This window comes from Liolophura sinensis, chromosome 6, assembly GCF_032854445.1.
Source record: "Liolophura sinensis isolate JHLJ2023 chromosome 6, CUHK_Ljap_v2, whole genome shotgun sequence".
Taxonomy (NCBI): Eukaryota; Metazoa; Mollusca; class Polyplacophora; order Chitonida; family Chitonidae; genus Liolophura; species Liolophura sinensis.
Window position 1 is genome coordinate 11,396,280 of NC_088300.1, and position 15,395 is coordinate 11,411,674.

At 41.9% G+C, this 15,395-nt stretch overlaps 1 protein-coding gene across 4 annotated transcripts in view; it reads left to right on the forward strand.

Annotated features, from left to right (window-relative positions):
* Positions 1-15,395, forward strand: part of LOC135469231 (echinoderm microtubule-associated protein-like 2) — a 32,308-nt gene that overhangs the window by 12,121 nt on the left and 4,792 nt on the right. For 2 of the 4 annotated variants that reach the window (XM_064747821.1, XM_064747820.1), the window contains exons 4-16: positions 907-1,056; positions 2,252-2,324; positions 3,231-3,278; positions 4,104-4,160; positions 5,971-6,072; positions 6,675-6,776; positions 7,268-7,402; positions 8,080-8,179; positions 8,594-8,751; positions 9,895-10,020; positions 10,267-10,398; positions 12,624-12,780; positions 14,213-14,310. In XM_064747821.1, coding sequence (XP_064603891.1) covers positions 907-1,056; positions 2,252-2,324; positions 3,231-3,278; positions 4,104-4,160; positions 5,971-6,072; positions 6,675-6,776; positions 7,268-7,402; positions 8,080-8,179; positions 8,594-8,751; positions 9,895-10,020; positions 10,267-10,398; positions 12,624-12,780; positions 14,213-14,310 — 1,438 coding nt within the window. The remainder of the gene's footprint in view (positions 1-906; positions 1,057-2,251; positions 2,325-3,230; positions 3,279-4,103; positions 4,161-5,970; positions 6,073-6,674; positions 6,777-7,267; positions 7,403-8,079; positions 8,180-8,593; positions 8,752-9,894; positions 10,021-10,266; positions 10,399-12,623; positions 12,781-14,212; positions 14,311-15,395) is intronic. The other 2 variants (XM_064747823.1, XM_064747822.1) reach the window with 2 other exon arrangements.

Below are 15,395 nucleotides of genomic sequence, written 5' to 3' on the forward strand. Positions count from 1 at the left end.
TTGACAGTCCCCTCAACCCAGTCCATCTGCCAGTCCCTTCTTACCCATTCCTTTGCCAGTCCCCAGTCCCACCACCCCCATGTTGGTCTCCTCTACCAGACTGCCCTACCCAACCTCCTCACTGTCCCACCTGTCTACCGGTCCCAGCTATCCCACTACCCTTCTCGTCTCCTCTGCTATGCCCCAGTATCACAGCCCCCTGCTAGCCCCCTCTATCAGGCCCAGTACACAAACCCCCTTCTAGTCTCCTCTGTCACACTCACTATCTAACCCCCCTGCTAGTCTCTTTTGGCAGTCACCAGTATTCCAGCCCCCTGCTGGTCTCCTCCACCAGACCTAGTACTCAAACCTCTTGCTAGTCTCCTCTACCATGCCCTACTACCTTGCTATTCTCCTCTATCAGGCCCACTCTGCCAATATCCTCTACTAAGCCCCACTATCCCAGTCCCCTGCTAGTCTCCTCAACCAGGCCTCAGTACCCCAAACCCCTGCTAGTGTCCTCTACTACTCCATAGTACCCCACCCCTGTGCTAGTCTCCTTTACCAGTCTCCACAACCTCACCTGACTACTCCACACGCTAGGGAAGCGTAATGACCCAGGAGTCTCTCATCAATGCGGTCGCTGTGAGTTCAAGTCCAGCTCATGCTGGCTTCCTCTCCGGCCATACTTGAGAAGGTCTGCTAGCAACCTGCAGATGGTCGTGGGTTTTCCCCCAGACTCTGCCTGGTTTCCTCGCACTATAATTCTGGCCGCCGTCATATAAGTGAAATATTCTCAGCTATAGATCCACCTTTACATGTACCTGCCAATCCCCTTTGCCAGGCCCATAAATGTTGAATTATGTTGTGTACTATTGGGGTTGTCTTCTCGAGCACTGCAATATTTCTCCTTGATGGGCACTTCAGATATGGCTATCGTGGGCGAGACTGCAGATGTAATCTCTATTACCTGCCCACTGGTGAGATCGTGTACTTCACGGCCGCTGTGGTAGTGTTATACAATGTGGAGGAGCAGATGCAAAGGCATTACACTGGGCACACAGACGATGTGAAGTGGTGAGCACAGTGGTCTTCTGGATTCAGTGGTCTTCTGTTGAGCACAGTGGTCTTCTGCTGGATTCAGTGGTATTCTGCTGAGCACAGTGGTCTGCTGCTGAGCATAGTGGTCTTCTGATTGATTCAGTGATCTTTTGCTGGATTCAGTGGTCTTCTGCTGGATTCAGTGGTATTCTGCTCGGTTCAGTGGTCTTCTGCTGAGCACAGTGGTCTTCTGCTGACCACAGTGGTCTTCTGCTGGATTCAGTGGTTTTCTGCTGGATTCAGTGGTTTTCTGCTGAGAACAGTGGTCTTCTGCTGGGCACAGTGGTCTTCTGCTGGACTCAGTGGTCCTCTGCTGGATTCAGTGGTCTTCTGCTGGATTCAGTGGTCTTCTGCTGGATTCAGTGGTCTTCTGCTAAGCACAGCCGTATTCTGCAGAGCACAGTAGTTTTCAGCTGAGTTCCGTGGTCTTCTGCTTAGTACAGTCCCCATCTTCCAAGCACAGTGGTCTTCAGCTGAGTTCAGTGATTTTCAGCTGAGTTCAACAGTCTTCTTCTGAGCACTGTGGTCTTCTGCTGAGTACCAAGGTCTTCTGTGGAGCACAGTGGTCTTCTGCTGAGTACCAAGGTCTTCTGTGGAGCACAGTGGTCTTCTGCTGAGTACCAAGGTCTTCTGTGGAGCACCGTGGTCTTCTGTGGAGCACAGTGGTCTTCTGCTGAGTACTGTGGTCTTCTGCTGAGTACCAAGGTCTTCTGTGGAGCACCGTGGTCTTCTGTGGAGCACAGTGGTCTTCTGCTGAGTACTGTGGTCTTCTGCTGAGTACTGTGGTCTTCTGCTGAGTACTGTGATCTTCTGTGGAGCACAGTGGTCTTCTGCCGGGTACAGTGGTCTTCTCATGAGTACAGTGTTCTTCTCATGAGCACAGTGGTCTTCTGCTGGGTACTCTGGTTTTCTGTGTTGAATGAATGGCACATGAAGAAAGACTAAAGATTTTGCATGGCTGGAGGACCCAGTGAAATTCACATGGCTTGGAAGACCCAGTGAAATTCACATGGCTCGGAAGACCCAGTGATATCAGTTAACTGCGTTTGTGGTAAATACAGTGTATGTATACATATGAAGTACTTGTTTTGTCCATGGGCGATACATTATATAGATGTTAGGTGTTTTGAACATGTTCAGAGTTTTAAAAAAATGTGTTTTGTTTGTACAGCCTTGCTATTCATCCCGACAAGATTCGCATTGCCACAGGCCAGGTGGCAGGACATGACAGAAGGGAGGGGAAGGTAAGTGATTCTGCCTGAGAGGCCTGTAACTACTGCTGTCAAGAGGAGAAGGCCCCTTTCCTTCGGAAATATGGCACCCAGCACCCAGCACCCAAAGTTTCTTGTCTTTGTCTCCCAAAATTTGAAATTTTCCCAATCATAACCTGAAGTATTCCGTATGTTAAAATTATTAGCATTAAGTAAAATTATTAGCATACACTATTCCTTTGTGGTACTTTGTTAAAAACAGTTCAGACTGAAAGAAAAACAAAGTGAAAGTCAACACTGTTGACTGCTTTGTACAGCCTCAAAGCCGCTCAGATTGTAAAACAATCAAGGACAAAAGATTGTTGACCAGTTTGTGCTTGTTAAAAGCGCTTCAGTGTGGCTTAATGTTGGCATGGACCACACCTGCTAATTGTCTTTATAGCCTATACACATGCAATTCCCCCAATCTTAAATCATGTTAATTGTTATTGTCACCATTATGGTTCTTAAATTCCAGTTGTGTCAAATTCACATAACAATATGTCCCTTTCCAACATTCCTGAACCATTAGACGGTAGCTTCTCAGTTAAACCTTAATGATTTTACTGTTACACTTAGCAGAGAGTTGTTATCCCATGTCTAATTACAATTTCAAAAGTCTTGATTAAACTGGTACTATAATAAATCTAAATTTACTAAAGTTTACACACAGTTTCTATTATATATTGAAAGCCAACCTAAATGTTATTCCTAAAAGTTATGTCTTTCACTGTCTGGAGAGAAAGTTTTAATATACATAGTTTTTGTATAACAATTGGTAATTTATTTACGGATTAGTTTCCTAGTAAGATGTGAATTTTTTGGCCCAAGATATGAACTTTTTGGCCTAAAGTCTTGATGATTATGGATATTGTTTTTCCACACTGTTGAACCTCACAGAGGGGAATTCCAGGTGGCAAGTCCAAACGGCTTCCAAGCAATTTAATGGTAGGCTGAACAAATTAACTCCACACTAGTATGTTTTTATTTTGTCAGTTTGTTTGTGATTGTCATTACCCATTCTAATTCACACCACAACCTGCCCAGAGCATCTGCATGAAATCTGTTGTATGTGTTGTAGTCACTATTTATACTGTTCTAAGAATGTGAAATTTGTCTTACACTCTTTGTTGACAAGATCACTATATCTTCTGTCATGGCTGTTGCATGATGGGAACTCTACCTCCACCACACATGAACCAAGAAATATTCACAAATGTATAACAAACCATACAAAACCCTGACCAAATATCCCAGGAGCTTTAAATGTAACACATCAGTAAAGAATGAATATGGATCATCTTTAGGGGACCAGTGTGATAGATACCATGCTTTTATAACCAATGGCATGTGTCAGAAAGCACTTGTATGATGAGCTCATGGCGTCACTACGGATACCTCATGTTAGAGCTCAAAGAAACAAAATAATGAGAAAAGAAAAAATGACTGTAGTCTAAAGACACCAGTTTGTAATAAGAGTTATCACCAGTTTGTAACAACAGATATACCAGTTAGCATGGTCAGTTCATGAGTTTGTAGCAATGGTTATCACAGTTTTGCAGTAGCGGTAACCATCGGTCTGTAGTGATAAGAACATTACACACCAAACTCACAGTTATAATGGAGGAACTGATCAAAGTATTAGGTGTTAATTTATGTGGTGTTTATTTATTTTTTAACTTGCATGTTTATTATTGACTGTTATTCTAATTTGTTGGTTTGTGGTTTGGTTTGCTTCCTGTTGGCTGTTGTTATTGACCTGCTGTTGTCTAGAAGTTTCTCAAAGAACAGTTCAAAGATTCAAAATATGCTGAAGAACATTTCTTGTGGGTAAGTCAAATAAGGTAATAGTCCCAACTGTTAAAATGCTGAATGAAAATGTAAAATGCTTGAGGGTTATGAATCATTGACTTTTTAGTTGACGTATTCCATTCTATTCTTCAACCGCCCAGTCAGCAATTGAAGATTGACAGTATTCATTGTCCTGTATAACATTTGTTTTGTGGATTAGAGAAACTGTTTATTAAATTGTAATGATTGTTCTACCATACTGAAACTGAGATTGTAAATTGTCTCTGTCAAAAGAAGAAAACATTAGACAACTGTTTTTTAATTCTTTAATTGTTTGACGTGTTACTTATTTGACCTGGGCTGTGGATCTGTAAATCCATGGGTACACCTGTACTTACACATGTAGTTTGCATCTTGCCTTTAGAGATAATCAGGGTTAGGGTAAATCCCAATGGAAGAGGTATTTTTGAACTTTGTGTTGAATTTAACGTTATTCAAAGTACTCAGCGATATATGGTAATCTGGTGCTCAAGTATTACAAGAGTATCATATACACTGTTTATGTGTTTGAGCTAAGAGATCTGGGCTGGTATTTGTACCTGTGCATGCCTACAACCAGTATCATATCACCAGAACTGTGCCATGTGCCACTGCTGCAATTCTTCAGCCTTTTTGGCATGTTTGCAATGTGTTCAATAAAGCTTACTCTGATGACTTTTTATATATGAATCGCACTATAAGCTGCTCGCTCTTAGGAAATGCATTGGGCCTCCATGTCCGAGGGGGCTGGCATGCCAGCATGGCACAATGACATAGGATCCTCTCATGATTGGGGTCGCTGTGAGTTCAAGCCAAGCTCATGTTGGCTTACTCATCGGCCGTATGTGGGAAGGTCTTGCAGCAACCTGCAGATGATCGTGAGGTCCCCCAGGGCTTTGCCTGGTTTGCCCCCACCATGATGCTGGCCGCCATCTTATAAGTGGAATATTCTTGAGTAAGGCATAAAACAGCAATGAAATAAATAAATAAATCTTATGAGGTACAATATAGAATACATCTACATGTAAAAATATTACAGTCGCATGTCCAGATCTGGCATTCGGTGTAATTGTCTATGTAATCATTATAAGCCACATGTACAGGTTTGAGACTTTGTGTAACTGACTGTAGAATCATTACAGTCACATGTCCAGATCTGGCATTCGGTGTAATTGTCTATGTAATCATTATAAGCCACATGTACAGGTTTGAGACTTTGTGTAACTGACTGTAGAATCATTACAGTCACATGTCCAGATCTGGCACTCGGTGTAATTGTCTATGTAATCATTACAGCCACATGTTCAGGTTTGGAACTTTGTGTAACTGACTGTAGAATCATTACAGTCACATGTCCAGATCTGGCACTCGGTGTAATTGTCTATGTAATCATTATAAGCCACATGTACAGGTTTGGGACTTTGTGTAACTGACTGTAGAATCATTACAGTCACATGTCCAGATCTGGCACTCGGTGTAATTGTCTATGTAATCATTATAAGCCACATGTACAGGTTTGGAACTTTGTGTAACTGACAGTAGAATCATTACAGTCACATGTCCAGATCTGGCACTCGGTGTAATTGTCTATGTAATCATTATAAGCCACATGTACAGGTTTGGAACTTTGTGTAACTGACAGTAGAATCATTACAGTCACATGTCCAGGTCTGGCACTCGGTGTAATTGTCTATGTAATCATTATAAGCCACATGTTCAGGTTTGGAACTTTGTGTAACTGACAGTAGAATCATTACAGTCACATGTCCAGATCTGGCACTCGGTGTAATTGTCTATGTAATCATTACAGCCACATGTACGGATTTGGGACTCTGTTAGTCTCAACACTCTCCAGGTTGTGGGGATCGGGGAGTTTGACCGGGCCGTATGTTGTGTTTCCTTCTCCAAAGTGGTGAGCCAACAACTATTTCAATGTCATTTTTTGAAGCAGGTGTATTTTGACATCAAAATATACAGATACCTTGTTTTTAAGTTATAAAGATAAAACTGTGATTAAAATAAAAACATGTATTGGTGTTCTGTTCGTATATGTAAGCAAAGTTGATCTCACAGTTAAGTCATCCTCAGGAGGAATTTGCCTCGATCGTGAAACATGCTACAGCTGTACTATGTATATATACTGTGTAGGTAAACGTGCACAAGGGGACCTGGAAAAGTATCAGTAACAAACATATCTGACGAGAGACATGGCAGTTATTAACATTTATGGTGATGTTGTAGCATGTTTTAATGTCAGTTGAACTGGTAATGAGGAATATGCTCTAATTCATGAATGGTTTCTGACCTATGTCTAGACACTCTCTTTGAAAGAAAAATTGAAAGTCAGTGTATTTGGTGGTAATGTTTTTCACCTTATCAAGTGGAGGTCATGAGTACTAACTTGTATATACATGTATGTGTATTTTGCTAGGGATGAGGTCACCTGTATATAATATACGTATTTTGCCATGACAGGCATCAGCAATAGTAACTTGTATATTTGTTTTTTGCCAGGATGGAGGTCATCAGTTAGTAGCAGTGGATGAGGCAAATGAACATGTCATTTCCATTTGGGACATCTCGCGCGATAAAGCCCACAAAGTTACCGAGACGAAGGTAAGAAATTACATATAACTTATAAAATCGGTGTGGAATGAGTTGACAAGCTTTCAGACAAACAGACTGTTTACTAGCTTGGTTATGATAGAGACACGTGTAATAGAGATGGACTGAATTTTTATTTCGCTGTAGTAATGCAGTTCTGCATGTCAACTAAAATGCTTCCTAAATATGGATCTAACACAAAAAAAAAACAATGGGCCTCTTTTGATTTTATTTTTGTTTTGTATACAAATGTAGGCTCAGTTTTATTTGGAGAACTTATTTACGTCTGAAGATGTGTTTAAAGTACATCGAGGGTTGAAGCCATCTGGTACTGCTCTAGCTTCCCAGCTGACATACATCTATTACACGTATCTTCCTTGTATACAGAGAGCAGGTTGTGCCACAAGACTTTGTCAGACAAAGCTGCTTCCATTCACTCCTACGCTCCAGGTTCCCATCTGACATTACATGTATCTCCAATGTTTTTGTGTGTTTTGATGCAGAGTTCCACTGAGCCTGTGCTAGCGGCGGAGTTCCACCCGTCCGAAAAGACCAGTGTAGTCACATGTGGCAAAGGCCAGATTTCCTTCTGGACCATCGATGGCGGCACACTGACAAAGAAATTGGGCATTTTTGATGTAAGTGTATAGGCTGATTTTACAATGTTATAACATTATCGTCAGTGTGACATTTTGTTTGACAGCCATTTTATTTACATAGTAAGGCAAGGTATTTCTATGGTACAAGGGAATTGTCCAGACTATACATACACAGTTTATGCAGATGTGTATGGTTGCATTTATTGTAGTGTGCATTCAATGGTAAATTTAACTTGAGACCTTGCAGGCCTGCAAATAAATAGCCTGACAAAGTGCCACACAGAGCTCAAATGTAAATAACCTGGGTAATCTTAATGACACTAGCTGGATTGAATGGGTTTTGAAATTTGTCAGCCATGCAGGCCTGCCTTGGTTATACAGTTGATTTCATCAACCTCTCAAATCACTGGCTAAACTTCTGTGTGTAGGAGATAATTGAATCATTTATCAACTCCAATGAGCAAGCTACCTTTTTCTATAATCAATAATCTCTTCATATACATTTTCAGACATTGATATCATAGTATTATTCCATACAATATCAAAAAATTGAGTGGCATTAGATAATTGGATACGTTAACAAAACAGTACTGTTATATACCATATTTTGGTTCCGGATTATATGTATCCAAGCTTTTGAGGTGTTTTGTACAGATTTGACAGTTTTATTGACCTGCTGAACTTCACTTGTCTAACGTTTATGTCTGTCCCTACAGAAACATGAAAAACCCAAGTACGTCTTGTCACTGGCATTCACAGATAATGGTGACACAATCACAGGAGACTCGAATGGCAACATCTTCATTTGGGGCAAAGGTAAGATGTCACTCAAGACGGATGTGTAGTGATCATTCTGGATGTTTGACCACTAAATACAAGGTACTTCTTTATGAATTCTGCATGTCCAAATACAGATAATTGCTGTGATTATCCTTTAATAAATAAAATGTTGTTGTAAACTGTTATATTTCTTGTGCTTCTGTGATATTTTTAAATACTTTTTGTTCTTTTAAATTCTTTTATAGAATGGGAAAATTTGGATGTGCTGGTGCTTAACTGTGAAGTCATTTTCAGTGAAATCCTCGTCCTGTGGTTGATATTTGATATTTGATTTTGATATTCTCTACCCTCTGTTTTATATTTGATATTATCTGCTTTTCATTTTGTATTAAATGTTATCTCTTCTCTTTTATATTAAATATTATTTGCCTTCTGTTTCCTATTCACTAGGTGGAAACCGCATCACTCAGGCAATAAATGGAGCACATGAAGGAGGAGTTTTCTCCCTTTGTATGATGAAAGATGGAACTCTCCTCTCTGGAGGTGGAAAGGACAGAAAAATTGTCCAATGGGATTCTAATTACAAACGTGCCGGAGTGGAAACAGAGGTTTGTCTGGGCTTGATATTCAATACACATCTTTTGGAATATTTTTTTTTTTCAAATTTTAAGTTTCTGTACACTGATCTGCTGTGAGGAGAGACCGGGAGAGAACAAGTCACACTATACATATCCTAAATTACCTAAAATTTCGCCAAGAAAAGTGCGTGTTTAGAGGCAAATAAATGTCACAAAATATTATTTTTGGTGCTGAAATTTACAATTTTCCAGTAGAATATCAACCCTTGTTCCAAGCAAACCTCAAAACACCTTTCTAAAATCAATAGAACTCCTAGAATGCAGAAAAATAAACAAGTTAGTCATGGACGAAATTTAGGGTATGCCAGTTAAGGTGTGAATGAAAATGACTTAACGTCTCATCAGCAATATTTCAGGGATATCGTGACTAGAACTGAATTATTGAAACAGAATGGATTTTCATGGGAAAGTGATAACATCAAGAATTAACCAAAATTAACCTGGCATTTCAGTGACGGAGACAATTTGATTCACAATCTGCTTTATTTATGCCTGGTGTGATTCAGGCTGATGTCACAGTTACACCTTACATGTATTTCACCATCATGAAACCTTAATTATTACCCTGACCTGGTATATGTAGATTGACGCCTTGGTGAACAGATACATGTAATCATTATCAGCAGGAACATGTGTCCTCAGTTTGTGTTACCGCGTCAACTGATAGAGTAAATCCATGCTTTTTGATGAGAGCGCTTTTATGTCTAATTCTGACAATTTTGACTCAATTCCGTGCTATAATCAATTTGCTGTCGCATGAAATGTGTCTGTGCATTTGCACAAAGCTTATGGCGTCAGAATTCCCTGGTCACATGGCAGCTAATATTAATCAACCCAACCGAGTGAAGACAGCTCATGCCAAAATCATTTGATTTGTTGTACATATCGACATGTGGTGTGTGCATATTTAGAAGAATTTCATAATGTGTTCTGCGTTCAACAAGTTTTGCAAGAAAGTTTTATGCAACCTTTTCACAGACTATTTGATTGTCCTCAGCTTTACCCAGTTACTGTTGTTGGTGACATTGTTTTGTCTGATTGTGCTCCGTAATTGTTTTGTCTGATTGTACTCAATTGTTTTTAGTTATATTGTTCTGTTTGTTTGTCTTTCAGATCCCCGAGCAATTTGGACCGGTGCGTACGATCAGTCAGGGTCATGGCAATCTGATATTGGTGGGAACAACTCGCAACTGTATACTACAGGGCACTCTGGAACTGGAACTTCAGCCAATAGTCCAGGTGAGATCTCGAAAGGCAATGGGGTCCAGATGTAGATAGGGACGAGGTGAGATCTCATAAGGGTGCGGGGGTCCAGTTGTAGATACAAACAAGTTAAGATCTCATAAGGGAGCCGGGGTCCAGATGTGGAGACAGATCAGAGAGAGATCTCCTAAGGAAATAACTGTTGATGCCCAGATATAGACATACTTTGGTTGCATATTGAGGCCACATTTCCCTGATCTTTGTCCCCTCCCTTTTTGCCAGGGCCATACAGAGGAATTATGGGGTCTGGCCAGCCACCCCAGCCAGCAGCAGTTTCTCACCTGTGCCTATGACAAACACCTCTACTTGTGGGATGCCCTCTCTCATACCATCATCTGGAGCAAAGCCATGGAGGTGAGCCTGATTTATAGGTGTAGAAGACATGCCAGTCTTTTGTAGGACAGATGTTAAGGTATATAAGACTTGCCAGGCTTTTGTAGGACAGATGTACAGGTATATAAGACTTGCCAGGGTTTTGTAGGACAGATTTACAGGTATAGAAGACATGCCAGTCTTTTGGGAGGACAAATGTACAGGTATATAAGACTTGCCAGGCTTTTGTATGACAGATTTACAGGTATAGAAGACATGCCAGTCTTTTGGAGGACAGATGTACAGGTATATAAGACTTGCCAGGATTTTGTAGGACAGATTTACAGGTATAGAAGACATGCCAGTCTTTTGGAGGACAGATGTACAGGTATATAAGACTTGCCAGGGTTTTGTAGGACAGATGTACAGGTATAGAAGACATGCCAGTCTTTTGGGAGGACAAATGTACAGGTATATAAGACTTGCCAGGCTTTTGTATGACAGATTTACAGGTATAGAAGACATGCCAGTCTTTTGGAGGACAGATGTACAGGTATATAAGACTTGCCAGGATTTTGTAGGACAGATTTACAGGTATAGAAGACATGCCAGTCTTTTGGAGGACAGATGTACAGGTATATAAGACTTGCCAGGCTTTTGTAGGACAGATTTACAGGTATAGAAGACATGCCAGTCTTTTGGAGGACAGATGTACAGGTATATAAGACTTGCCAGGATTTTGTAGGGCAAATGTACAGGTGTAGATGACTTACCTTTGTAGGACAGATTTACAGGTATAGAAGACTGGCCAGGCTTTTGTAGGATACATGTTCAGGTATAGAAGGCTTACCAGACTTAATAAATGGACTTACAACTCTAGTTATCCTTAAAGCTCTGGTTACCCTTAAAGATCTGGTTGTCCTTAAAGCTCTGCTCATCCTTAAATCTCTGCTTATGGTTACAACTCCAGGTTAGCCTGAAAGATCTGGTTATCCTTGAAACCCTGGTTATGTTTGGTTACTTTGAGAGCTCTGGTTATCATTAAAGCTTTGGTTACTCTGAAAGCTCTGGTTATCATTAAAGCTTTGGTTAACCCTGAAGCTCGGTTTGTCTTTAAATCTCTGGTTACCCTGATTTATGAAGAAGGATACTCTAAAATGGCTGTACTTTTGTCTTTTTTCCTGTATAAAACACAGATGGTTATTCAGAGATGAATCAAATGCATGTCAAAGCTGTGATAATAAGTGTGATCAAACTCCAGAGGTAAAAAGTTGATAAAGAGGCTGTTTTGATGGTGAATTATTACCAGTGGTCAGAATCCTCAAATCTCTCTATTTGGGGTTAATCTGGACAACACAGCCAACTGACTTCCTGTGGCACAGTGACAACATAGCCAACTGACTTCCTGTGGCACAGTGACAGCACAGCCAACTGACTTTGTGTGGCACAGTGACAACACAGCCAACTGATTTTGTGTGGCACAGTGACAACACAGCCAACTGATTTTGTGTGGCACAGTGACAACACAGCCAACTGATTTTGTATGGCACAGTGACAACACAGCCAACTGATTTTGTGTGGCACAGTTACAACACAGCCAGCTGACTTTGTGTGGCACAGTGACAACATAGCCAACTGACTTCTTGTGGCACAGTGACAACGTAGCCAACTGACTTCCTGTGGCACAGTGACAACAGAGCCAACTGACTTCCTGTGGCACAGTGACAACATAGCCAACTGGCTTCCTGTGACACAGTGAACATAGCCAACTGACTTCCTGTGGCACAGTGACAACAGAGCCAACTGACTTCCTGCGGCACAGAGGGGCCTCCGTGGCTCAGTCGGTTAGCGCGCTGGCGCACGGTAATGACCCAGGAGCCTCTCACCAAATGCGGTCGCTGTGAGTTCAAGTCCAGCTCATGCTGGCTTCCTCTCCGGCTGTAAGTGAGAAGGTCTGCCAGCAACCTGCGGATGTTCGTGGGTTTCCCCCGGGCTGTGCCCGGTTTCCACCCACCGTAATGCTGGCCGCCGTCTTATAAGTGAAATATTCTTGAGAACGGCGTAAAACACCAATCAAATAAATAAATAAATCCTGTTGCACAGTGACAACACAGCCAACTGACTTCCTGTGGCACAGTGACAATACAGCCAACTGACTTTGTGTGGTAGAGTATTGATTACAGGGAAGAGATTCTTATGCATGTATAACTTTATTCATGACTTGTATAACTGGTATAGCATGTATAACTTTATGGCTGGTGTTGTAGGAGCCGGCTCACTGCTGCTGTTTCCACCCTAACGGGAACCTGGCTGTTGTGGGCTCCCAGTCTGGCAAGTGGAAGGTGATTGACCTGACCTCCAGAGACATAGTTGCAGCTCATAGTGATGGAACAGAGCAGATAGAGTGTGTCCAGTACTCCCCAGGTAATGTCTATAGACAATGTGTCTAGTGCTCCACAGGTACATGTAACATGTAGAGTACTCCACAGCTAACACGTCCAGTTCTCCTCAGGTAACTTGTCCAGTATTCCACAGGTAACTTGTCCAGCGCTCCACAAGTAATAGTGTGTCCAGTACTCCACAGGTAACTTGTCCTGTACTGCGTAGGTAATGTCCACAGATAGTGTGCCCAGTACTCCCCAGGTAACATTCACAGACTGTGTGTCCAGCACTCCCCACTTAAGGCCCACAGATAGTGTGTCCAGTACTTCCCAGGCAATGTTCACAGATAATGTGTCCATTACTGCCCAGGTCATATCTGTAGTTAGTGTGTCCATTACTTCCCAGTTAATGTCCACAGATATGGTGTCCAGTACTCCTAAGGTAACATCCACAAATAGTGTGTCCAGAACTCCCCAGGTAATGTCACAGCTATTGTTTTCATTACTTCCCAGTTAATGTCCACAGATATGGTGTCCAGTACTTCTAAGATAACGTCCACAAATAGTGTGTCCAGAACTCCCCAGGTAATGTCTGCAGTTAGTGTGTCCAGAACTCCCCAGGTAATGTCACAGCTAGTGTGTCCATTACCTCCCATTTAATGTCCACAGATATTGTGTTCAGTACTCCTAAGGTAACATCCACAGATAGTGTGTCCAGAACTCCCCAGGTAATGTCACAGGTAGTGTGTCCATTACCTCCCATTTAATGTCCACAGATATTGTGTTCAGTACTCCTAAGGTAACATCCACAGATAGTGTGTCCAGAACTCCCCAGGTAATGTCACAGCTAGTGTTTTCATTACTTCCCAGTTAATATCCACAGATATGGTGTCCAATACTTCCCAGTTAACGTCCACAGATAGTGCGTCCAGAACTCCCCAGGTAATGTCACAGCTAGTGTTTTCATTACTTCCCAGTTAATGTCCACAGATATGGTGTCCAGTACTCCTAAGGTAACGTCCACAGATAGTGTGTCCAGAACTCCCCAGGTAATGTCACAGCTAGTGTTTTCATTACTTCCCAGTTAATGTCCACAGATAGTGTGTCCAGTACTCCTAAGATAACGTCCACAGATAGTATGTCCAGAACTCCCCAGGTAATGTCTGCAGTTAGTGTGTCCAGAACTCCTCAGGTAATGTCACAGTTAGTGCGTCCATTACCTCCCATTTAACATCCACAGATAGTGTGTCCAGAACTCCTGAGGTAACATCCTCAGATAGTGTGTCCAGAACTCCCTAGGTAATGTTACAGTTAGTGTTTTCATTAATTCCCAGTTAATGTCCACAGATAGGATGTCCAGTACTCCCCAGGTAACATCCACAGGTAGTGTGTCCAAAAGTAACATGCAATGACAGGTGTCAGCGTACGTGTACATGTAACTGGTGAATTTATGTGTGCGTGTCTGTATTTTCCAGATGGTCAGTTGTTGGCTCTTGGATCCCGTGATAACATGATATATATATATGAAGTGAGCGAGGATGGACTGAAGTATGTCAAGAGAGGGCGCTGCTCAGTGAGTCATAACAGTCTTGTGTCCCTTTGCAATGTCATGAGTACACGTGCCCCTTTGTAATGTCATCTGGATGTGTGTCCCTTTGCAATGCCATCATTACGTGTGTCCCTTAGCAATGTCATCTGTATATGTACCCCTTTGCAATGTCATCTGTACATGTATCCCTTTGCAATGTCATCTGTATGTGTGTCCCATTGCAATGTCATCTGTACATGTGTCCCTTTGCAATGCCATCTGTACATGTGTCTCTTTGCAATGTCATCTGTATGCGTGTCCCTTTGCAATGGCATTTGTACGTGTGTCCCTTTGCAATGTCATCTGTACATGTAACCCTTTGCAGTGTCACCTGTACACGTATCCCTTTGCAATGCCACCTGTACGTGTGTCCCTTTGCAATGCCATCTGCACGCGTGTCCCTTTGCAATGTCATCTGTATGTGTGTCCCTTTGCAATGGCATTTGTACGTGTGTCCCTTTGCAATGTCATCTTTACATGTAACCCTTTGCAATGTCACCTGTACACGTATCCCTTTGCAATGGCATCTGCACGCGTGTCCCTTTGCAATGTCGTCTGTATGTGTGCCCCTTTGCAATGTCATGTGTATGTGTGTCCCTTTGCAATGCCATCATTACGTGTGTCCCTTAGCAATGTCATCTGTATATGTACCCCTTTGCAATGTCACCTTTACATGTATCCCTTTGCAATGGCATCTGTACGTGTGTCCCTTTGCAATGCCATCTGTACACATGTCCCTTTACAATGCCATCTGTATGTGTGTCCCTTTGCAATGCCATCTGTATGTATTTTCCTTTGCAATGTCATCTGTAGGTGTGTCTCTTTGTAGTGCCATCATTATGTGTGTCCCTTAGCAATGTCATTTGTACATGTATCCCTTTGCAATGCCATCTGTACGTGTGTCCCTTTGCAATGCCATCTGTACACATGTCCCTTTACAATGCCATCTGTATGTGTGTCCCTTTGCAATGCCATCTGTATGTATTTTCCTTTGCAATGTCATCTGTATGTGTGTCTCTTTGCAATGCCATCATTATGTGTGTCCCATAGCAATGTCATTTGTACATGTA